This window comes from Leptinotarsa decemlineata, unplaced genomic scaffold, assembly GCF_025532065.1.
Source record: "Leptinotarsa decemlineata unplaced genomic scaffold, Ldec_3_MD MMD2_tig00026340_RagTag_RagTag, whole genome shotgun sequence".
NCBI classification, from domain to species: domain Eukaryota; kingdom Metazoa; phylum Arthropoda; class Insecta; order Coleoptera; family Chrysomelidae; genus Leptinotarsa; species Leptinotarsa decemlineata.
The window spans coordinates 5,593,320-5,620,367 of NW_027412694.1; the positions used below are offsets into that span (position 1 = coordinate 5,593,320).

Below are 27,048 nucleotides of genomic sequence, written 5' to 3' on the forward strand. Positions count from 1 at the left end.
AATCATCTTCCAAAATGAATGCAAATATCGATTATTCAAACGAAGTTCTTATGAAATTATTGATTATACACATGAACAAAGTGATCAAATCATTGTCAGAACGTGTAAAAAATTCAACCAAATGTATTAATCCTGAATGGTGTTAATCCTGAATTAACACCAATGAACGAGAGGAAGTTTGTAAGGTTACAAAATAATTTCCTTAACTATGGCTCAAAGTTTCCAGGGAACAACTGTACCAAAAATCAGTCATTTCTAGGTAGCAAGTAAAATTTTGTGGGCTAAAACATGTGAAAGTACAGACAATAACAGAATAGGATGATTCAAAATAACAAAATTGTAAACAAAGTATCACATTTTCACAATAAATGCTGAAAATGTTGTCCATTACATTCTTAACACTTCAAAATGTTTTTTTGTACGCGACTTGTGGTTGGGGATCCAGATCCTGGGGATCCAGATCTTCAATACACCGCACTATTCACCGTCGCAATTCTTCTTTGGTAGGCACTCGAGTACTGTATACCCTTTCTTGAAAAACACCCCATAAAAAAAAGTCAAGTGGCGTGAGATCGGGTGATCTCGGTGGCCAATCCCCTGGCGCTCCGTCCAGTTGAAACTACGAATTTCTATATTCCTCTAGAGGCAAATTTTCAAGGAAATCGGTTACAGTCGTCCTTATATTTGGAGATATCTCTCTGCATTCAGTGTGTCTTCATAAATAAAAAAGCTAATTTTATTGTTCTTCAGAATACAGAAAACATTCAGGTCAAATTCTTCTTGAAAACCCATTTCTTTTGTAACATGAGGAGTATGATCAGCCCAAAAATGTTTATTCCTTCTATTGAAAATACCATCCCTCGTTAATTTTGATTCATCGCTCCAAATTATGTTTAACAAAAATTCCTGATCTTCCTGTGTATGAATCAAAAGGGATTCACAAAAATGAATTCTACGTTCGAAGTCTTCTGCTTTTAGAGCTTAATTTTTGGTAAATTTATACAGATGCATTCCGTGATTTTTCTAAATCCGTTGTACTGAAGCATGTGATACACCTAAATCTTTTCCTGCACTGCGAATGGAAGCTTCTGGATATGTATAAAAATATGCCAAAACGTTAATAGGACATCTCGAAAACAGATAGAGATAGGTATAGGACATTATTCACAAAAAAGTATTAAAATACCAGAGCGATTCCAAAAATGTATTAATATATGGGGTGTTCCATTTAAAAAAATAAAGTTGCTAGGACTTTTTGATGGAAGTGGCAACGCCGCAATGCTGCAAATATTTTAGATCGATAGAACAGGTAAGGAAATGTGAGAGGTGAAATTTTCAGAAAAATCATACTTTGCGTTTTTCAGAAACGTCTAACCTACCATCGACCGTGAGTAACGCTGTATACACACAGAAAAGTCCGCCGGAGGCACGAAAATTGTTATGTTGTTGCACGCTTTGCTTGATACTAAAGTTAGGGCATGAGCATGACAATGCGTAAAAAGTGCATGAGGAGCTATGGACTTTATTTTAGTTTGTAAACAATTTAAATGGCCGGCCATGACCGCAGCCCCATTATAGGTTTGCGCAATTAACTTTTGCTGTGCGCCCAGATGAAACATCATGAAAACTCATAAAACGTTCTACCTCATTACCATCTTTGACATATCTAAAAACGATTGAAAGTTGTGATGTACAGGTAATGTAGATAGTTTCATCAATTTCCCATTCAGAAAAAGAAACACTTTCAATCTCCTTGCTTATATTTTCCTTAATAATATATGCCACACTATCTATAATAAGCTTATTTTGGATGGTTTTTGAGATGCACGAAAAACGCTAACGCTTAAAAAAGTGCCAAATTGTGAATCATATTTGCCCCATAACATTAAAAGTTCCTTGTAATTGCCGCGATTAATCGAATCTTCGGTTTCATCGTGTCCACGAATAGCTAATTCTTGGGAACCCAAATAAATCGTAATATCGATAAGTCTTCTTAAATTCAACCGATTTTCCGTATCCTGATTATTAAAAGAAATTATGGCCTCTTTTTGAGCTGTATCTGAAGCTGTTGCCATATTTTGTTTCCTAAACAATTTTAATCTACAAGACGAAAATCTTTCTGTACAACGAGGTAAATTTTTTAAATCGGAGTATCCTATTTTAGACCACGTTTGGTATTCTGTTTGTACGGAAAATAAAACACAGGGCCAACAAAAAAGTTGTTCTCATTTAATGGAGCCGGTTAACCAATCGCATTTATCTTACCAACTAATATTGAATCCTCGATTTTGTCGATTATCTGACGTTTTAATTGAAATCAAATTTGGTTGAGGCCTTCCAAGAGTTTTAATAATGTAAAATTTATTATTATTAGATAAAGACTTAAAATTCTTTGTCAGCAACCAATCGACTATATGGTCAGATTTTTTAATTTCGTCCAACTTATCCGTGATAAATGAAAAAATAAATTTACTGAAAGGTTAAAACCTGAAAACACTTCGAAATTGAAAGAAAACACTTCAAAAACATATTAAAAATATTACCAAAAAGCACTAATATAATACAATACTGCCTGTTTTGTACACAAATAACAAATACTATCAAGAAACACTAAAACGACTTACCGAAATATTTTTTAGTCCCGGTCCGTCACGGCATCCCCTCCGAATAATTAAATAAAAAACAAAGGCAGTCGTACACTAACGCCGACCAATCGGAAGCTAGCCTCCTCTAACGCTATAATTTCTGCAACTGAAATTACAAATCGAGACGTATGTCGCTGGTTGGATCGGTTTCGTGGAGCCTGTGTTTTTTAAAGCGGTCGGAGGCTTGGCTCCCTTGCAACGTATGGCATTTATTATTTCGGGTTGACTGTTTATTCGTTATTCATTCATGGGCGGTGCGTTTGAGAATACAGTGATGCAGGATACAGTGTGGTACGTACTACGTAGTGAGTGATAGTGTTTTTTCGGGCATATTATGTATTTATATTAAAAATTAATGGAAAAGTAATGATAACCAAGCATTTAAAAAAAAATAATCATAATTATTTGTCAATATCTTTCAATTTATTGCGATGAATAGCCTCAAATTTTATGGGGAGGCTGAGTCTCCCTTGCCTCCTCTGACGAGCCGCCGCTGGTTTAAAAAGACTAAAAAAACACGATTTTATAGCATACGAAACTAAAATAATGAAAAAAAAATATAGTTTAAAAAAACTAAAAAACACGCTTTTAAAGAAAATCGAACTAAAAAGTTAAAAATATTTTTTTAAATGAGCTTAAAACAAGAACGAACAAAAAATACTAGTATTATTGTGAAAAAAGCGTGGGCGCCTTGTGCCATATTTGTTGTATATCAAGCACCCGTCGCTTTTTTCACAATAGTACTAATATTCTTCGTTCGTTATTGTTTTAAGCTTATTTAAAAAATAATATTTTCAACTTTTCAGTTCGATGTTCTTTAAGAGCGTGTTTTTTAGTTTTTTAAACTATAATTATTTTTTTTTAGAAAACGTCATCACTTCAGGTTCCACAAAAAATCATACTCGTCATCTTCTTTACTATATCTAGTATGATTGGTTACCATCTTCATGTCTTGAATAATTTCGTCAAACTTCATTGTTTTGTCATGCACTGTTTGGAACCTTAGGTGTAGTAATGAGTATTACTGGAGTTTTTTCCTAACACTAAACCGTTATTTTAAAATCTCGACACGTGTTTCGATCACCAAGTGATCATCTTCAAGAGGAATATTAAATTAAATATACTTACAAAGATATCCCTATCAATACCATGGATACCTGTTCCATGTACCTATACCTTGAGTGTCTCAAATTAATTTCACAATTTACCTTATCTACTTGTCTTAAATAAATTTTACAATATGTCCTTATGTAATAGTCAGGTAAATCTGAAAATTGAAATATTATAAGCTAAAATCAATTTCACATGTTGCCTATAATATTTCAACTACATTAGATTTACCTGATTATTACATAAGAACACAGTGTAAAATTAATTAAAGACATTCAAGACGCAGGTACCTGGAGCAGGCATCTATGGTATAAATAGCGACAGCTTTGTAAGTATGATAAGTTTGATCTTTCTCTTGAAGATGATCACTTGGTGATCGAAACGCGTGTCGAGGAAAAAACTCCAGCAATATTCCTTATTGTTTTGTTTCCATTTGTATGATTAATAACTTATAGTGTTTGGTTAAATAATAATAGAACTGGTCAACTGTTGGCAATTTTTATGAGATGGATGAAACACAGACACAGAAAAAAGAATTCTCAGAACGTTTTTCCGTTTATGACCTTTTCAAGGAGGAGACGTCTGTGAATAGATGAAAATAGTTATAAGTAATTACGTGTGAGATGAGATGATCATAGAAATGATTTATAAATTATGTTAACGTGTTCACGATTGAAATAGGAAGAGATTGAATAAACTTCCTAAATATTATGTCTCATATCAAATCATTTTTTTCAAGCTGATGAAAACACGTACTTCTTTAATCAACGAAAATTTTGTATTTTCACTGATGAATGAAAAAAATATAATATTTCATTTTGTATTATGGCAAACTGAAAATCAACATATATTTGGAGAGTTATTGGTATTTTAAAATAACGTTATTCCAAGTCCAGTTTGGAGACATCATTTTAGTAATATAAAAAAGACCAATCATTTCGATCATTTTTTGTAAATTATGAATTCATGATTGTAATATGAATAGCGTTTGTTTTGGTAAAAAAGTCACAGTCGAAATGACAATCGATTTTTTACAATTTTTCATGAACTGTTCAACATTTTGTGACGAAAATGGATCCATGGCCGCTGTATCGTGAAAGCATTTTTTTTTCATATAAAACCATGAAATCTGTTCAGCCTATAAAAATTTTTGGGGGGTATCAAACCGCTAAAACCACCCAAACTTTTCTATGCGTTAGAATTGAATATTGTGACAAAATTCGTTTAATATATCAATTGTGGAAATTTTTTTATTCGAGCACTTTTTCGAAAAGACACTTTTCATCAATATGCAGACTCTTTTTCATTATTTTTAAAAAAATCATCAGTTGGCTGTTGAACACAACAAACAAAATAGTGTTGAGAAAAAAAAGTTTCTGTTACAATGATATGCAGTTGATTCTGGGTCAGTTTGGTCAGTCTGAAACAAGGTTTCAGATAATTATCTGTAATTCTGGCATTCTGGATTCAAACGATGAGGGTATTTCAGAATTTGTTGAAGAAAGCCCTGAAATCAGTAGAAGAGTAATAGCTGTTCAATTAGTAATAGCTGCTCAATTAGTAATAGCTGCTCCACACGATGGTTTCGCAAAAATTTAAATATCAGTTTCAATAATCGTATTTCAATCACCGATGAAGTTACCTTCGAAAGAATTGAAATTACAAATACCATAACGCTCACATATGGGCTAAGGAAACCCTCACGCAAAAAAAAGGCTCGTCACAAAAAGACTCCTGAAGTCAACAGTTGGGCAGGCATTGTGAATAATTAATTATTGAAACCAATATTTTTTCAAAATGAGTTAAACAATGCAAATTAACTAACAGTTCTTACAAAATGATTGATCAGAATACTTGGGACAGGTAAATTTACGAATAAGGCAAAACATGTAATATTTACAAGATGGAGCTCCAGCGCAATTCAATAACGAAGTTAGGGAATATCTTTTCAGTCTGCCCTGTACGTTGGATTGGAAGAGGCCTTGATGCACCTATTTCTTGGGAAGCCAGAAGTCCAGATCTCAACCAATGGTATCACAAATAATAGTACAGTAGAATTCATATATAACGACTCCGCTTATAACGACTCCACTTATAACGACTATCCGTTTACAGCGACGATAGTGTTTACTTAAGTTTAGTTTCATATTTAGTTATTGAGCAAATATACCCTTTAGTGCGACTCCGGTTTAGGCGACCAACCGCTTATAGCGACCGTTTTTCATGATACCACATCCGGTTAAAACGTCGCGCAATGTTTTGTTTACACAATCTATGCACCAATAGGGGGGCACTCCCTCTTCTTAGGTTCGTCTATTGATAGGTACTACTAACAGGTAGTATTTTTGGGAACCTCTATTATAGGTACTACTAACAGGTAGTATTCTTAGGAACCTCTATTGATAGGTACTAGATAGGTAATAGATTGATTTTACGCCAGAGGTTCCAGTATGAAGTCTTTGTCACTTGTTGTAAGTCCATAAAGTTCAACACAATGAATTCTGTGAAGCGAAAGTGTTTTGCAATTGAAGAAAAAAAGTTCAATATTACACCGATTAGAAGCCGGTGAATCAAATGCAGCCTCGCAAAGGAGTTTGGCGTATCCCATTCTACAATATCCACAATTAAAAAGAATAAAGATAAGATCGAATCGCTGTTTAATGCCAATTTTTGAAATGTAAACGTGTAAGGACTCTTACTCATGAGCAGTTGGATAAGGCATTGTTACAGTGGTTCAAGTTTCAGCGCGACCGGAGAATACCCCTTAATGGACTTCTGCTACAAGAACACATTCCTATATTACAGACTTGAAAACCATAACGCTGGTGTTTTTGCCTCCAAACACGACATCAGTGTTGCAACCCATGGACCAAGAGATTATTCGAGCTTTGAAATAACATTTTCGTAAAAACGCCAACGACGCGAATAGCAAAGATAATGACGGTGATGATGCCGCACCAGAAGAGATTTATCAAACCTTGAGTGTGTCTGAAGCCCTGAAAGCTGCGGAAATGCTCAATGTGTTTGTTCAGACTAACTTGGATGATAATATTATGAAAACAATGATGTCGCGAAATTATACTACCGAACAGAAGTTTGTCAAAAAAAAACTCAAATAACAGACTTTGTACATATGTTTGTACGTTAGGATATTTAAGAACTATTAAAATGAAGCATATGTGATTTCATAAAATGTTTTATTCACTCATCGATCAGCAATCCGAACAGCTAAATGAAAGACTAATGAACAAATGTACAATTTACTACCACAGAATTGTGCGTCGTCCGGTTAGTACGACATAGTATATCCGGTCCTTTGAAGGTCGTTATATCCGGATTCTACTGTATGTGATTTTCAAAGCAACTGTTTGTTATTCATCCGTAGAAACTATAAGTGCTGAACGTTCAACTGAAGTATTTTTGAAGAATAACGAAAAAGAAACCACATCTCGATAAAAACTGGGTTTTCGAAAAATGATGTATTAAACCAATGGTGTCACAATATTAATTCAATTTTATGCATAGAAAAGTTTGGATGTTTTAGGGGTTCAATACCCTCCTGAAGTTTGTATGGGCTAAACATATTTCGTGGTAGTATATGAAAAAAAGCTCTAACGATAAGCAAGCCATGGATCCGTTTCCATCGCAAAATGTTAATTAGTTCATGAGATATTGTAAAAAATCAATTTTCCTTTTATACTTTCCATAGAATGTAAACCTTTGTTCTTTGTTGCACCTTGTATATCACATATCCCATGGTATTTTCTGAACTGATGAAAATGCGAATTTTTCTAGTTGATGAAAAGCCTGTGTACTTACTGATGTATTCAAAATGTTATGAACGATTTTTTTATTACCATATCATTACAAATAAATAAGTAAATATTCAAAGTTAATGGTGATTCAAAATACCGTTATTTCAAGGCCATATGTAACATTACCATTTCAAAAATACAAAGAAACCAATTATTTTGATTTCTTATGAAATAGCTTATATATTATGTGTTAACGACCGTCATCTGTTAGGAGTTTATTTTGGGGTATTATATGTAGTCATTTTTATGCTTCAAATATCAATACATATTGGCATATCAGCAAATGATAAAAATATTAAATGTTCAATTTGAAGAATTTCATTTGCATGATAGCGATGACAGAAATTGAACAAATATTCGATGATCATAGTTTTTTAAAGGATATTGAATATCACTATCATCATCCATTTTAATTGATTCAGTTTTATTCAATTTAACCCACGTGGTTATCCTGAGAGACAGTTATAAAAAAATAAAGAATTGATTCTGACTCACTAATTTCCTAGTTATTTGAATTTGAATCCCTGACTCTTTCGTCATGATTTGTCTGAATATGTAGATCTGTATGTTGAATAGGGCGCGGCCGAGATTTCTCTCGCCGCCTGGTATATCTCCCTTGGCGGGATAATTTCCTGCTGAATAGCATTCAAGCAGCCTCGAGATTATTATGATCTCACTCCTTGGCAGGGCCTTTGAGGCGTTCAGTTTGTCTTGGCTGCGGGGGTAGTAACCGTAAGCATGGTTTGCAGAACGGGAAAGTTCATCAGCAGAGTCTGTAGCTGGTCGCAGGCCGTGCATAGATCGTCGACCGAGCTGGGGTCACTGTTTTTTGTGGGTTTTACGGCCCTCACATATGACACTCCATTTTTTATCGTATTTGTTCCTGTCGGACTTTTTGGTTGGGCTGGCAAGTCTCTGGGTTTGGTGTTAGCCTTTTTGTTTTTGGGATTTTCCGGGCATCCTTGATAATTAGCTGGGGGTTCCCCTTTACAGTTGGAGCATTTCGCCAGGGCTTGCTTCGGCCTTTCACATTCGGCCGTCAGGTGGTGGCCGGCACATCTTGAACACGCAGGGACTGCTTTGAAGTTTTTTTGCGGGTGTCCAAACTTTTGACAGCGGTAGCATTGCCCCACTATTGTTCGTGATCTTTGTGGTTCGCTTTTCACTCGCACATTTAAGATTTCTCTGACCTTGTACATATGGCTCTGTTTTCTAGTAACGAGGACCAATACAAGCGGGAGTGGTTTTTTGTTATGTTACTTCAGTCTGGCTACCGATATAATATCGAAGCCCTTGGCTTTCAGATCGTCTTTGATTTCTACGGTTTCGAGGAATTCAGATACACCTCAGGACACTACTCTTAAGGGTTTCACTTCCTGCATTGTATATGTATGTTGCGGGATTTTTTCTTTGTCTAGTATTCTGACCATTCTTCTGAAGTCGTCCGGGCTTGCGGATTTGACTTTGACGTCATCGTTTGTGTTTGCCGTCTTCGTAAAGTTTACTTTTTCTCGTGCGGCTATTTCATTGAATTTTGCACACATTTTTTTCTGTCTAATGATGATAAGTGGTGGTCTGATTATTTTTGGCCCGGTTGCCTGTACTGTTTTAGGCATCGCAGCCTCCTCTTCGTGTGTTTCGGCTTCCATATTCTCGGATGTATGGTTTTCTTCTGGTTTTTGAGGTTTTGGGACCTCGTTGGTTGCTTCGATGTCTTTGTTTTCAGGGTTATTAGCCCTGAGTTTCTTAGGTTTTCTAGACGACATTTTCGTCTTTTCTATTCTTGGTATCTCGCTATGAACCTGTGTTTTAGTCTTGTTATTTGCTTTGGGTTGTTGTAGTTTTTTGGGTGTCTCTATCTCCGCCGGGCGTTTTTTATTAACAATCGTCTCTTCTTCTAAGCTTTCTTCAGAAGAGTAGCCTGAGATATCATGTGTTTGGTCATTTGCGTCAGGGTGCATTTTGTCATATTCCCAGGATCTTTTCTGCTCTAGTTCTTGTCTTCTTTTTCGCATAATTATGTGCGTAGAAACGAGTTCTTGAGGTGAAACTTCTTATAGGTCTAATAGTTTGGATATCATTGCTAGTACCATGTCTCTCTTTTCATTGCTGGCATTGAATACAAAAGTATCAATGATAGCGTCCATCTTAACATGTTATTACTTCGTATGCTCGAGGTATCAATGTTAATGAATAATTATGTCAACTCTCTAATTCATATATATTTCATACTAGCTTTTACCCGCGGTTTCGCTCGCATTTATGCCATTAAATAAGTGTCAGTACAGTAGAAATGAATCAATATGCTCATCAAAGTACCGAATAAAATTTCGAGGAAAAATTAAATATAAAGTTTTTAATGGATAACAATTTGTATTTTGAAGATTACTATACCAAAAACCAACTACTTGAAGTTTTACAGACAGAAATATTTTTTTAAAAATCTGTTTGAAATCAGTTTTTCCGTTAGTCAGTTGTCGCCCCTATACGAACGACAACTCTCAGAAGTCGAGAAACTTGTGCGAGCTAAGGACTAACGAGGTCTTACCTTTTAACGTGTGATTCCTAACACGGTTGCAAAATCATCCCAGCTTCAACCAGATAAATTATCTCAAGAAAAATATCCGATTGAGGCAGGAATCGAACCCACGGTCTTCCGATCGTGAGTTGGGCGCACTACCACCGCGGCCAATTCCACAACATTTGAAGAAGTATATGCTCTTGAGAGAATTGCTGAAAAGTATGGGCACACCATACCGAGACTTCCCCCCTATTTTTGTGTTTTTGATGCCATCGAGTTGATTTGGGGAAAATTGAAACAAAGCATCAGGGGTAAACATAATTCAACGAAATTTGATAAGAAGGTAATACAGCTAATTGAAGAAGAAGTATCTAATATCTAATATTACCGAAGAAGACTGGCAGAAAAGGATTAAAAATGGTATTTTAGTTGAAAAAGACTATATGGCTAGTGAACACTTCCGTATTAATGGATATATATTATATAATTATTGTGATTCTTATATAATCAGATATGATTATTGAATAACTAAATTAGAATAACTATAATATTGAAGGGCAGGCGTTGGTTGCACTAGATCGTTTACTTGAACTACACCAGCCGCAAATCAACGCAAACGCACTTTCCTGTGAACAACGCCTTTTTCAATTTTGTTCACCTGATTCGAGTGACAAATAAATCCAGGTTGAGAATCCACACTCTAAAACTCAAATTTGACGATTTTCATAACAACATAACAAAACATTTTTCTGGACCGAATATTTCCGAAATGAAACGCCCTACCTGGGATTGTCATGTCAACATCAAGATCAAAATAAATTTCATCAATTTAACATTTACATATACACACAAATTGTAACTGGCCAAACCCAATTTCAGTATTTAGTCTAATCAGGTGCAGGTAAAAAATTGCACTAATAAACAATTAAATAATAAATAAAAATTTTTTCTTGTCAAACTATTTGAAAGTGTAAATTATGATTTTTAAAAGCAAAATTATTTCTCAACTAATTATTTTAACAATCGAAATATAAAAAAATCGATTTCAAACAATTAAAAATAAAATCAAGAAAACATTTTTGAATCATAATTATCTCTACACAACAAAATAGCAAAAAAAATTCAAATATATGGAATTTCTCAATTTAAAACAATTTAATAAACAAATTACGTAAAAAATTCATATCCTATGTTGATAACTGCCATAATAGACATAGCTAAATATCAATTGAAAAAAAATGTCATCAACAATTTTTAGATATTTCATTTTGCAATAGTTATAAAAAATCATAATTTACAAATTAATGAATTTTTATGAACTTTCATCGCAGGATCGTATGAAGTATATATATCATAAGGGCTCCACGAAGTTTTAAATTTACGGGCCAATTATTTATACCTTTTATCCCATTATTTATGCTAACGGAGATTGGGAAAAACTTTTTGAAAAATGGTGATAAATTTTTTTTTTATACAGTACAGTATTAATATTTTTTGAGTTATTAACGAAAAAGTAAATACCATTTTTTTTATCTAATTTTGATAACAACAATTGCAATTTTTTACCTGTTCCAAAATCATTCAAAAACATTTTTCTAGAGGTGATTCTGAATCGAATGAGCTATCGCTCATATTTTTACCTGTTCCAAAATCATTCAAAAACATTTTTCTAGAGGTGATTCTGAATCGAATGAGCTATCGCTCATATTTTTAGGATCTTTATCTCTATTTTTCATGTTTTCGAACTTGTTGATTAGACTAATTCCCTAAGTAGAATGGAACAATTCGTTTCAAAATCCACAAATGAAAAATTTTATTCTAATAATTTCCTTTGGCATAAACCAGAGAACATTCCGCTGTTGGAATAATCAACTTGCGCCGGAAACAAACCAACGAATACATTTCTATTGTTTAGTCGAACTGCGTGAAATGTTTCGTTTTCGTACAATAATCGTCGATTAATATCTGTCAATGGCAACCGAACAACGAGCGCAATTATTTATAAAACATTCTCCTAGTAAGGTACGACCGACTTGTTACTCGCTATATGCGGGTTTATTGTTTATTTATTGGTACAATCGTTTCTTCGGTACATGCCCACGCTTATAATCACTAAACTGGAAATAAAACCTAAAAATTATGGAATTTGTGCGGAAAGGTAGATTATGGACAGCAATCGTCCGGTTTATTTGAGATAACGGTTTGTTATAAATTCAATGAATATGGAACCACCATAGAAATAGTATGTGTAGAAACGAGGACTATTCACATATCCCATTCAATTCTTGAATGTATAATAGTTTTGAAAGAATCTTTTCACCCTTTCTGTACCTAAACACTCATATAAATGATGAAATAACTTCAACATTATTATAGAATAAATCATTTCATGAAAACTAGGTGTTTATTAATCAAAACAAGTGTAGTCGTAGACTACAAGGAAGACAATTGCGATTCAAGGGAAAGGTTCATGTCTATAATTTAATAATAATATGATATGATGTGTATAATATAATAATAATATAATATAATGATAATAATATGTCTTTATTCATCACAATAAGGAACACAAATTAAGTAACATTCAAAGAAATGATGAATAGGCGGAGCTCAGCTTTGAGAGCTGCTTTTAAACCCAACCCAATAACTAAATAATGTTTTTGAAAACCGGTTGGAATATGGCTATGTTATTCGTTTAGTCGAAAACGCAGCCTAATCTTTTTGAAATATAACAAAAAAATTCACTGAAATTTGTTCTTTTTTATAATCAACTAAAAATACAACTTTCTCGTCGCTTGAGTTCTCTTCATCCTCTTCGTTTGAAAAAAAATTGAAGTCACTTTGCATATCATGAACGCCTGCTTTGGAGACCAACTGAAAGTGATAGTGTTATCATTTCAGTAAAAGTCAGAGTTGTCAATTAGCAGTGATTCCATCATGAATAATTTCACTAATGCTGAAATGGCTGACATGCACTTTTTTATGAATTATCAATTGGAAATGCGGAGGAAGCACAGAAAATTTACCAGGACAAATATCTAACAGAGTAATTCCATGTGCTCAGACATTTGGAAGATTATGTGAAACTGGGAGTTTTAATGAAAATGCAGGTGATGAAATAAATGATTAGTGACTACCTAATTGGCCCATTTTTTCCACCAGCGAGATTAACAGGTAAATCCTCTCTCTTTGCGAGATCATTCACCCATTTTGGTAGAAAAAGTGCCGGTACTTGTGATTTATGCACGACGGGGCTTCTTTCAGTATTCTTGCTCATCAGCATCTCGACATCACCTTACTAATCGCTGGATTGAACATGTAGGAAAATTGACCAGCTCGCAGTCCAGATATGAATCTTCTAGATTGCTATTCTTGGGATCATCTTCAGGCTCTTGTTTATAAAACTTCTGTACAAGACTTCAGGAATCGTGGACAGAAGGTAGACATTTTGCTCATTTACTTCAAGGTCGAAATTGTTTATTATTTACTTTTGGTTTTTATTTTATATTGTCCGTGGATTGTAGGAGAAAGAACCGCTGTGTTTCTTCGTAATATTTTGGGATTGCAAGAATTGTTTGTCGACGAATGTTCGGATGGTGTACGTCAGTTCTCTATTTCAGTTTTTTGTATAAGTAGGGAGATGTACATGGCGTAAATATTTTATAGAACATTCAAGCTACATGTTGTCGTCGTCTGTTGTACATAGTAAACCATTTAAGTTGTTTAAGTTTTCCTTAAACTGTTGCGTTTACGAATTTCATACATGAGTCGAAAACATGATGAATGTATTTTATTTCTGATCGGGATATTATAAGCTTATATCGTAATAGTTACGCTATCAATAAAGAGGGTCATAAATCCCTTGGGACATTATAGATTTTATAATTCCCTCTACCTTTCACAAGTAAAAATAAATAGAAATGAAAACTGAACCATATTTTATTTATTCACGTCATTACAAATAATAAATGTACAATTTTGAAATGTTCCCTGAAAATTACTTCCGCCACTGGAAACAATTTCTTCTTTTGTATGGCTGGAGCTTCTGTTCACTACAGTCGAGGTACCTGCCTCTTCTGATGACAAAGTAGACAACATACGCGTCGTTTTATTTCTCAATTCGATGCTATCCTCCAAATACCCCTCCGCCACCGTGGAACTTTTCCAACCTCCGTGTCTTTTTAAGTTAGTCATAGTTGCTCCTGCATTGGCTAGAGCAGTAGCAGAAGTGCGACGAAGGCAATGTCCCGTATAGGAAGATGAGTTTGGCAATACTAAGTACATTGCGATTTTCCTGGGGATTTTCCCAAACATGTTTTTTCCAATTGGCTGAGATGTACATTTATTTTGTCGGAAGCTCAAAAAAATCGTTCAATACCTTAAGGACGCAAAGACATATAAAGTCTTAATAAAGGCAAAGCGGAGAACTCTTTTTCATCCACAACTGTAAATTTCTTCGATACACCAGTTTTACTTTCCGGTACGTTCACTACCATAACGGAATCCCGGTCCTCTATATCCGATATCTTCATATTCAAAAGTTCCTGACTTCTGCATCCTCCAAAATAACCCATAATCAAAACAACCTATAACAAAAAAAAAGGAAATAAATACACACAAAAAGGAAAATAAGAAAAAAATTACCTTATGCAATAAATGAATATCATTAGGAGCGTCCTTTAGGAATCTGATAACATCTTTAGGAGATAAAACAGCAGACTTTTTCGGCTTATCACTCTTACTCTTCCGTTTCAAAAAAGCCTGTAGTTCATTGAACTTGGTGATATCTCGTTTCTCATGTATAGTCACCATCGATTTTAGCATTGACCATTTAGTCCATAAAGAATTCGGACTATACGTTTCTGACTGAAACGAATAAACACAATTACTACCAAATCTACCGAAAAACATAGAAAATTCCTTACCAGTTCTTGAAAATATGCCAGAAATACAGTTTCAGTGACATCTTTTGGCATAACATTTTTCCGTGTCAGCCAGTCCAGATATATCTTGTATTCTTTTTGGTATACGGCTTCACTTTTCGATGGAATTAATGATTCTCTTGCTTGTTCAGCTTTTTTCAAAATATCCTCCATTATATTTGGGGTAGAAAACACGTTTTCACCGCAAACACAGCTTGATAACAAAGTTCTGTTTATAAACAAGTAACATAGCAACAACCTAGCAACAAGAAAACTCTACTATAATCAACGGTACCTGATTCAAATATACCGGGAAGGTAATGAATTGGTACATTTTCCGTTTCAAAAATGAACAAAATTTTATTGAAATCGGTCAGAAATAAAATTATCTATGTACCAAGGGAATTAATGAGCCTTAATAACCTCAGGCAATTGCTGTCCCTCGGGCCAGAGGCCCTCGGGACGCAAACTTTGCCATCGGTAATTAAGACCCTCCTAATTCCCTTGATACATAAATAACTATTCTGGACACGAAGTATTTCTAAGCAATTTAGGCAAGGGCTATACAGTGCACCAGAGTGGTTAAACTGCGATAGTATCTACTAAAGAATTAAACAGTATTTTTTCAATATCAACTAATAACTACTGCATTTCGGAGTAGATTGATATCAAAGAAGAAAAACAATTTTTTAGTTCATCAGTAACATGTTGTCTGTATCGACTGTCAATCCTAAACTTTCGTGAGATGATTTGATAGGCATTTTAGCATCACCGATTATTACATTTACATGATCTTTCAAAATGTTTTATAAATTTGTATTACTGAATATCAAAACCACAGATTTTTTTGGATTAATTTTCAAAGCACGATCAGTTGAGATTTGATATAACGAGGTGAAATCATCATTGGTAAGCTCTACTGATAACTCGAGATATATTATTTTGAAGGTGGTTGACAATGTTTCGTGGTATATTTCATCAGTTCGGACTTCCATTCTCTAATATAAATTGGTTTGAAATCCCTGAAAAAAAGGAAAGATTAACCGAAAATAACAATTTTATTAAAACAAAAAACTGAAATTACAAGGAAATATCATAAAAGCTACAACCAGGAAATAAAAAAATTGAAATATTAATAAAAGCTGAAAATTAACAAAAATTAACAAAAATGAAAAATTAAAATTAAAAGATTCCAAACCAAGTTACGTCACCAAGTTTTCTGGTTGTAGCTTGTATGTTATTTCCCTGTAATTTCAGTTTGTTGTTTTAATAAAATCGTTATTTTCGGTTAATCTTTTATTTTTTCCAGGGATTTCAAATCAATTTATATTAGAGAATAGAAGTCCAAACTGATGAAATACACTCGAGATATATTAGATTGAAATAATAATATATTTGAGTATCGTCTGCATAAAGATAATAGCTATATCATCTTGAAACATATACAAAATTTGAAGTATATATTGTAAATGAAAGAGACCCTAAGAGGCTATCCTGAGGTCGACAAGTTGACTCTTTATCATCTAGTTTTCCAAACTGCGTTCTATTAGGTGAGTATGAAATCATTAACATACACGCTGAGTGACTAGAGCTCATTGATTTTGCCGACTCAGGGAGTTGATGATCCATATCTGGCACTTTCACCAGCTTTTCAGCTTTTGTGTTTCTCGATTCATCAAATTGATTTTCCTTACTCATGAATGTTACAAAAACCATGGCTTATAGGCAATATCACCTGTAATTTGTATCACTGCACCTCGAGGCCCTATTGCCTCAATGTTAGTGCTACTATGGTCGATATAATCAAGTTTAGGCATTTTCCTCCAGATACTTAAAAATTTTCACATATTCTATTCACTAAATCAATTTCTGTATTCACTTTTTGGTGTAGTCATTTCCATTTCTCACTTGGATTTTTGTATCCTCTTTACACTCATTATATAATAATAATGATAATAAATGGACTTAATTGTTCATGGTTTATTCATTGACATACATTGTTCATAAAGAAGAAGTAGATAAAAAAATCAATGAAAGGGCGAAGTTTAGCCGACTCTTGCTTTCTAAATATGGTAACGCATCATCGTCCCGAATAATAACGGAGAAATATTCACATACAGTACGGAAATAGTCCCCCTATATGAATTTTTGAACGGAACAAGATATCATGGTCGGACAAAATTCACCTGAATGAGCGTAATTTTAACTACTTCCTAACAAGAAAGATATCAATGTTGTATCACTCATCGCTGAGATAAATTATTCAAATTTCGATTCAATACATTTTTTTAGTTATAATAATTGAAAAAAAAATTCATTACTCACTCCAGTTTTGTTCAGTTCAAAATGTTAGCATTCACTTTCTAACGATAATAAGGTCTCTTTACGAATTTACTTCTTACCACTCTGCTCATTTACCGGTTAGGAAATTTGACAAACCCAAATGAGTTTTCGACTGATGTTACATTTCAGCAAGATGAACTACCTCCCAAATAACTATACAACAGTCACTTTGCTATCAGTGATATCTAATATTATGGAGAAAACCATTTCTTTGAATATTTCAAACACTTCAAGTAGTAGAACAAGCTTGTAGAACTTTGCCTCTTGGTTGTCATATTCTATTTCACCCAATGAAGACCATTAATATTATCATTATTATCTTGAGCTATTACAATATGGCTTTCGAAAACAAAAATCAACAAGCGACCTTCTACCGCATGTCACCCATATTTGGAATAATGCAATCAAGAAACATGAAGAGTCGACAGCTGTTGCGCTTTATATTTCTTAGGTTTTTGACTACGTATGGCATGAGGGTTTGCTGGCCAACTTCGATGCTATGGCTTGTCGGATCATTTTTATGAGTGGCTCTACAACTTCCTGAAAGACCGTTCTCTGCAAGTGGCCTTCGGTGGATATATCTCGAATACTTTCACCATCAATGCTGGTGTTCCCCAGGGATCCATATTGTCTTCAACCCTCTTTTTATTGTATATCCGACTCATTAGAAAAAACCAAGAATTCAGTATATTGCTTTGCTGATGACAGTATACTTATCTCGTCATTCCATTTGGATTCCAGGACACCGGCTGTGGATGCACATCTTCATCGACAGTAGGAAGTTACATATCTCAATGAGGATCTAGAGATGATTTTGAATTGGGGTGAAAACAACCAGGTTCAATTCAATATCACGAAAACCCAGGCATCGGTTTTTTTCAGAAAAATAAATGTCTTCGAACCGGATATAATAACAACAGAACAGACACTTCCGCTTTCTGCTTTGATAAGTTTGTTGGGGGTTAAAATGGACACCAATATGTCTTGGCACAATCATGTCGCTGGAATTTCAAAGCCTGCATTTCAAAAGTGGTTCATATCAGAAATACACGACGGACTAGGGCTGCTCATTGTTTTGAGATTCAACTCAGTACACCTCGAACTCCACATAAACTAAGTTTGTGTGGATAAACTTCCTGAGAACTTTTTTCCAAATGAATTTAATCTCCAGCGATTCAAACCCAACGTGAACCGCTCTTAATGGGCCTTGAGGTTTTTCCTGTAGTGCATGTGTTTTGTCCTTGAAAAAAATGTCGAACTTGTGGATAGAAGAAAGATGTTTGCAGCGAAATTACCCTAGGAGTATTTTATTATGTAGAAAATAAATTTATAAACAGACCTTATTATTGTGAAAAAGTGAGTTGTAAATGGTGGAAGTAAAACGTTGGGTCTAATATTAAATTACTTATTGCACGAGGTCTAACGAAATTTCCCTTTTTATTAAAAAAAAGTTGGTAAGTGATGCAACACTGCTGTCTTTCTTGTCAAAAAGTAATTAAAATGAAACCTTTTTACATACATTTCGTGCAACCATAATATCTTTTCCATTCAAAAGTTAAGATAACTCAGAATCCATACGTCTGCCCTGTATTCATAATGAACTAGATTAAATGGGTTGACTTTCAATATGAAGTTACTGTTTGGGAATTCTATAGTGAATCACCCTATACCACTCCATAGTCAATAAATGTATCAGTGTTTCAGATCACTTTCTGGTCGACTTCACATAACAATAGTATTAATTGGGTTTAATCGTTATTGGTTTGAGTGATAAATGTTTAGGTGACCCCATTTTTACTCAGTCATTACATTACGCCTGTTAACAACTTCGATATTGGAATTGAATGATAATATTTGAATCAACTTTGATATCGTTACTAGACCCTTGTACGCTAGTTCAAATCAAATATTGAATCGAAGTCGTCTCAGTGACTGATTCGAATCGAACAACCGCTGTGGAAACTTAATTAAAGTATGAAATATGGTGATCTCAAAAGATAATTGAGCTCACTTTGTCTATGAACTCGTTTTACTGATTCAAACAATTTCGCTATTAAGATCCAAATAAAAAGGTGAAGAGGTTTCGATATTCTAGTATTTTTTACTATTTCGAAGCAAATTCAGTAATGAATATATTACGAGACTTCACAAACAATTTTTCATCTATTTCATTGATAGGTAAAGGTGATGCAAATAGTTAACCTGCTTTATTAAAGATAATTTGCAACTGTTATGAACAGTCATTAACTGATACCAAATAGCCTGAATTAAATACTCTGGAAAAGTTCATAATAAAATATTTTCTCCAGTAATCCCATCACGAACGACAGTTCCAAAAGTTAGATAGAGAGAGAAACCAACAATTTTTATAGAATAATTCCAAATATCTATTCTATATCCATTCAACAAACAAAGCAACCCAAACAACGATAGATGCGTTATCAAAGCATGATCGCCACGCACATTTGCATCTATATATATATATATATATATATATATATATATATATATATATATATATATATATATATATATATATATATATATATATATATACGAATATGAAAGATATTGAGTGTCTTGATATAGAAACAGAAGTTAATATCGGACATTGCCACTTTCTTGAGTACTATGTCCGATATTAACTTCTGTTTATATATATATATATATATATATATATATATATATATATATATATATATATATATATATATATATATATATATATATTATATAACAGTCTAATTCTCACAAATTCTGAACAAATTTTTAGATATTAAAAAAACAAAAATATAAAATATAAATCAATAATAAATACAGCATAAACATACAATTTTAAAAAAGGCTAACAATATCGTAAATCTGCAACAAGAATAAGATTAACAACAAACTTTCCCTTCTTATATATTATTATTATATACAACTATAATAATTTCAAAAATTATTTTGTAAATATTCTTGCACACTGTAAAAACATTTAGATTTCAAATATTGTTTTATTCTGATTTTGAACTGATTGAAATTAAGACTTCTTAATTTTGACGGAATTTTATTATATAAATTCAAGTTTAAAGAATTCATTTTGGGTGTTGTCAAACGAAATTTGGGTATTTTCAATAAGTCGCCAGATCTGGTGTTATATTCATGGTTATGACAGAGTGTTTCATAATTTTGGTTATTTTTATGTATCTCCAATATACAATGGAATATATATAAAGATAGCAAAGGCATGATATTATATTTCATGAACAACGGTTCGCAGTTGTCGAATGCTGGAGCATTTGTTATTGAATTATTCGTGAAATGTAGGTATGGTATTTTACTTACATCAATATACTTCAACATGTGGATACATTGAAAGGGGGCATATTTTTAGGAGAGACTAATTTTTGGGAAAAATACTTCTACTTCTCCAACTTCATAAAAAATGTGGGAATTTCCCGAAGAAAGCTAGAAGGCAATCGAATCAAATCAAGCTGTACTCTTGAAGTTCAAATTTCTAGACTTGATTGAGAGTTGAACTTTGGCTAGACCCATAGTATCAACTTCTTAGGGATTGGATGATTAATTTGGCCGGTTGAAAACCGCTAGCTGTTGTTCTACACACACAGACAACTAAGTAGTAGCAGCATCAAAATAGATTCCATCGCATGTGTTCTTCTTTCAAAAAACATAAAAAAGATTTCGTACCTGTCAACCTAGTACAAAGCTTATAGACAGAGAATGTCATAAATTCAATGACAGTTTCAAAAATATCCAATCAAATTTTTGAATTACTTCTGCTTGAGCGAAAATCTTTTACAATTTTCATCTGCCAATGCTTTTATTTTTGAGTCACACAACCAAGGCGTGCCCAGATTTTTGTTTCGGGGGTCTCAATAAAAAAACCTGCTAATTCAAATTCAATCAATTACCATTAGCACGGAAAAAGCCCTCCACTGGAAAAACCGTACTAACATATTCGTTTTTAAAACTAGAAACCTCAAATTTACAGTTCAGTGAATTCACAGTACAAAATCAAACTTTCTAGACTTTTTATGGGCAAATTCTGTTAGAACATCATCAGTTGGGTCTGCCCTAAGGTGGGCAAGAGAGGCTAAGCGGGCCGGAGAGGCTAGCCTCTCTTGCCCACTGTAGGTAGGTTTCTAGACCCTTAAGTGAGGAAAATGACCTTTCCGGGGTCAAGAAGGCCTGTCCGAAAATGTTTTACCCTGCCACAATAATTTCCATAGTTGAAATTTGCCTTGTGCTCCGTCTAGTTCCACCAGGTCATCGTACATAACCAGGTCCTTTCTTTGGAATGGCATTTTTCTCCATGGAAAAGATTGTTGGTATAGCAGCAACCACTTTCTTGTGGTCATTAAATCTTATTTTGAGCTGGGAACTTGAGTATTCTAATAGGGGTATTGCCACAGTTATGCGGCAATACCGTTCGGGGTTATTAGTATTTGGATTAGCGCGATGTTCTGTCAACCATGAAAGCTTGATTTTTTCATTGATATCCGTCAATAAATCATTTGCCAGGGAGGTCCAGACCTCCCGAACCACCTCTGGGCATGGTCTTGCACACAACGCAGGATATACTTCAACTCACAAATAATTTGATTGATGTAAGACGAAATTCAAAGAATCAGGAGTAACTTCTCAATCATTTATGTTTTATTTTATCAGAAACAATAGAGTCTTAAGGGAAATCGGAGGTGTTGAAATTTGTTTGTTTGCCATAAAAAAGCAATATTCTGTGTGCGGGTTCTAATTAGGAATAATATGTTGGGAAAGAATATTCCAAAGAAAGGAAGAAAGCAATCAATTCAAACTCTTTACCAAGATGTGTAGATCATGCAAAAGAGTAACTTTCAGACACCAACTAGAAGAAAAAGCCCTCACGAAACAACCACTTTTCTATATAAACAATCAGTTATATGAAAAAAAAAACACTTTCGAAACAACTGCTCCTATATGAACACTGAATTATATAAAAACACTTCCTTTTATTCAGTTCGTACTCCACACATCTGTTACGGAGTTATGGAATTGAATCAGATATCATCCGTCCATATGAAAGATATAAAATTCCACTCACATGGATCACTGTCATCCTCAATAGTGGAATACCATGTTCCGGAATAAAACATGTGTCTTATTGCCTCTTCAGCACCAACCTGGATAACATTACAAGATGAACATTCATAACAATACGGATTATTTCACATTCGCATTACGAAACATCACATGTCGACTCTTGAGGATGACAGTGTTCCACGTAAGTGAAATTTTATCTCTTTCATACCTGTATTGTGTATCAATCCTGTGAATGATTTCTGATTCAATTCCATAACGAATGTTCAAAATAAAAACTACATAGGAAAAAGTGTTTTGTATAATCTAATGTTCATATAAAAGTGGTTGTTTCAAAAGTATTCTCCTTTCGTTAAATTCAATGTTCATATACAAGTAGTTGTTTGAAGAGAGTTTTTTTTCAGTTTGTATCTGAAAATTACTACTTTGCATGATCTACACATTTTAATAAGGAGTTTATTCTGAAATTAATTGCTTACTTCCTTTCTTTGAAAAATTTCCACATTTTTTTCATGAGATGGAGAAATAGAAAGCCAAAATCTTCCTTTGTCAAAAATTAATCTCTCCTAACAATATTTCACCTTCAATTTAAATTATATGTTCTATTTTGATGATTAAAAACTTTCAGATTAAGTTGTTAGTGTGCAGCTAGCTTCTCCGTTTAGCAAAACTTCAATGTTTTTCTAAAGTTGAGAAATAATAATGATCAGCAAAGTAAGCGCTGCTTATAGACCTAAATTACTTTTGTTCATATAATTACGTTTTGCATCGCGTAGGGTTTTTCTGAAGTAGTTTACTTCGCATCTTGCATTTATTGCAAGTCGATTAAAATGATTACTTTATTAAATGAGTGTCTCCGAGTGAAAATTTCAAGTTATTATTTAAGAGTTTCCATAACTTTCGTTACCTTGTAATTCACTGTGAATAAAGATTATTATTATTTTCATTATTATTATTATAATAAACGCCGAAAATCGATATCGCAAGCCCAACTTCAGCTGCTAATTCACTGTGTAAGCACTGTATATATTTAATACGTTTCTCAATTCACAAAATATTTCAAGTTTGAAATCAGAAAGTCGGAGTGAATTCATGGTTTTTGTATTAATCGTATAAGCTGAGAAGGAAAAAATGTTCACATAAAAATAATTTGAATGTATGTATGGACAAACGAACACTAGAGACCTTGATATACATTATTGACTGTTCGACAGTTTGCGTTCTATAGGATAGTAAGAGGTAGTGTTTTATTGCCTCACATTATATTTTTCAGTGTCATTTTTATGTGGTACGAAGTCCCTTCGTTTTCATACTGGGTGATACTGAATAACAATCGATTTGAAAATTCACCAAAGAAACATTTCTTTTCATTACTTGTCTGTAACAATATTTTTATTGCATGACGAAGGTTGAAACTTCCATTATCCGAAAGTATTAACTGATCGGAGACCTAATCACAAAACTGAGACAGGTTATTTGAATCAATGTGGGTTTGGGAATTGTTGAAAGTTGATTGGAATGTAAATTTTCCGCTAACTAAAATGTCTTGTAAAATCCAATTATTGATGATTTTAAATAATATACTGAATGGAAGTGGAACTATCTAAATCCAAGCATGAGTGTAAAAACTCCTTTGGGAAATCATGGTGCAAGGGCGATGTCGAATCGTTATTCGCAATCAATTCCAACTATCTCAAAAAAATTCAAATGATAAGGGTCATCAATTATTCATTTTCTGGAAATAACACCTCGAAGAAATTACGTGTTGTATGAATCATAAAATTAGTGATCGATTGACAACAATGTTGACACTTACGAAATAATCTGCCACTTGAATTCTGAAAACCAACATCTCCTGAAGAAACTATTGTCAAAAGAATACCTTTAGTATCTGACTATTCAACTCACAAGAAAGCGTTATTCATTGTTTTCATTGAGTTACTAGCTTCCAGGTAAATCATTTTGAATTTGCAATCCTCTCAAAATCGAGTATATCCAGGAATATTCGAATTCGAGTGAAGGGTGATATTAAATGGAGATAAAGTTGTTCATTTTGGAGTTCATTCATGATATACGGAAAATACCGAAGAAATCGATATTTTTACTTCACCACGGGAATATTCCAAGTATACATTCAATGTACCAGTATAATTCTACAATAAACAATTCAACTGGCGATATGTTATTATTCATACAAGATAGTGAGCGATTGTAACCATTTTCAACGTCAGAAGTATTAGAATAGATCTGTACTATTTGTAATTTTTCGAATGACTGTGATCATTTTATATTTTCGATATTCCTATATGTCGTTATATTATTGAAGTTGATTGTCATGCTCAAATGGAAACACTACCACCTCTTTGTATCAATGTTGATTCCTAAACAAAAGCCATGTTTCAGGGAGACAATCATTTTTTATGTATATTTCTGGGGATTCGCAACTCCATCAATTCAATACAATGTGGAATTGTGGAATTGGCCGCGGTGGTAGTGCGCCCGACTCATGATCGGAGGGCCGTAGGTTCGATTCCTGCTCCACTGGAATCAATGAAGTCGCCCTGGAGCGCCAATTGATTTTTGTTGTTGTTTCCAAATGTTAAAAAAAGCATCTGTGTACTTTATCAGCACCTTTTTGGGAGGAAAAATTATTGAATACAGGTAACTGTTAAATAGAACATTTTTCTTTGCGAAGGATGCATTGAATTAACGCAATAGTTATCGAGATGAACTAAAAGTGAAAGAATGTCCATTAAAATATTTTTTTCGAATTTGACTATCAATGGCCGTTTTTGAGATATTGACAAAAAACCAAAATTACCGGATTTCGTTTGTTAGCTGCACCACCGTCATTGTGAATAACATGAAGATGTGACTATCTATATGTATGTTATTATCTATTCCATATATGAACCAATTTTCAATGCTGTGTTCCGTTCACTCCAACTGCGGATATTTAGTTTTTTTCATCATAATACATTCAGCCATATATCACAAATACATGTATTCACTTCGGAAAAACATAATGAAAATCGGATCATACAATGCCCCATAACGGATGTCTCAAAAAAGTAGAGACTAATATTGTTCATATCCAGAGCACACAAATCAATTCGAATTTGGAGAGTCATAGAAATGGTATATAGCCCTGTAACATGGGTATACTGAAATTGATTAACGAAAGTAGATGTCTGTACTGAATCAGCCACTTCTGATACATCTGATTTAATCATAATACATTCAGTCATATATCACAAATACATGCATTCACTTCGGAAAAACATAATGAAAGTCAGATCATACAATACCTCATAACGGATATCTCAAAAAAGTAAAGACTAATATTGTTCATATCCAGAGCACACAAATCAATTCAAATTTGGAAAGTCATAGAAAAGGTATATAGCCCTGTGACATGGGTCTACTAAAATTGAAAGTAGATGTCTGTACCGAATCAGCCACTTCTGATACATCTGATTTCATCATAATACATTCAGTCATATATCACAAATACATGCATTCACTTCGGAAAAACATAATGAAAGTCATACAATGCCCCATAACGGATGTCTCAAAAAAGTAGAGACTAATATTGTTCATATTCAGAGCACACAAATCAATTCAACTTTGGAAAGTCATAGAAAAGGTATATAGCCCTGTGACATGGGTCTACTAAAATTGAATAACGAAAGTAGATGTCTGTACTGAATCAGCCACTTCTGATGCTTCATAAAGCTCAGATGAGACCTTTTTTGGAGTATTATTCCTAAACATTTCCTGAAGTGGCTGAAGTCCATCCAGTAAAGAGCCGTCCGCCTGATTGGAGACGCGAACATCACGTGCAACCTTGATAGCCTAGCCTAGAACATCGAAGAAAGGTTGGAGATTTGTCTCTCTTCTATAGATAATTTCACGGTAAGTGTTCAAGCGACTTGGCATATTTGATTCCACCAAGAGCGGTACATATCAGAAATACGCGACGAACTCATCGTTTCGAGGTTCAACTCAGTACACCTCAAACTTCACTGTTTAAGAACTCTTTCATTTGGAGAACTCCGTTTACCTATGTGAAATAAACTTACTGAGAACTTTTTTTCGAATAGATTTAATCTCCAGCAATTCAAATCTAATGTGAATCGCTGCTTTCGCACAGGTACCGCTCTGAGAGTGCCTTAAGGATTTTTCTGTAGTGCTTGTGTTTTGAAAAATTGATGATGGAACCCAATCAACGAAACGTCATTTTATAAATTGCTTCATACCATATAATAACATGAAACGGTACGAAAAGATTTTTAGCCTTATTTTCTAATTATTTAGAGTGGAGGTGGTAGAAGCAACAATCAAAAACCAGCAATTCTAGTTTTTTGCGAGTACCTCTTAACACAACCATTCACTGTCGCGATCTGAAAAAAAAATCGTTCTCCAGGCTGCGTTTTTTATGTGAGGGAGAAATAAATGACAAAGATATCTCTGTTTATTCAACAGTTATTATGAAAATATTACTTCCAGTATTATTGCCATTAGTTTTCTTCATCTCCTAACGCGCGTCGACAAGAGTATTGCATTTCTAATGATTGAAAAAAGTGCTAATTTTCAAAAAAGATTACTGTTCC

The 27,048-nt window shown here is 33.7% G+C and overlaps 2 protein-coding genes across 5 annotated transcripts in view; one reads left to right on the plus strand and one right to left on the minus strand.

The window, feature by feature from the left end:
- The window catches only part of LOC111502962 (uncharacterized), a 493,652-nt gene that overhangs the window by 253,551 nt on the left and 213,053 nt on the right, over nucleotides 1–27,048 (plus strand). The gene's annotated exons all lie outside the window — the stretch shown is intronic.
- Nucleotides 14,013–15,500, minus strand: LOC141485870 (uncharacterized). The gene is made up of 2 exons (XM_074183435.1): nucleotides 15,017–15,500; nucleotides 14,013–14,957 (listed from the first exon to the last, which is right to left on the minus strand). Exons 1-2 carry the CDS (start codon nucleotides 15,185–15,187, stop codon nucleotides 14,562–14,564), a joined length of 567 nt encoding a protein of 188 aa, XP_074039536.1. The 5' UTR covers nucleotides 15,188–15,500; the 3' UTR covers nucleotides 14,013–14,561.

Excerpts from the sequence above, each read along its gene's own strand:
- LOC141485870 (XM_074183435.1), bottom strand. The coding sequence starts at position 15,187 with ATGGAGGATATTTTGAAAAAAGCTGAACAAGCAAGAGAATCATTAATT. Across the intron at positions 14,958-15,016 it reads TGGCATATTTTCAAGAACTG|TCAGAAACGTATAGTCCGAA; the intron begins GTAAGGAATTTT and ends TATTCGTTTCAG.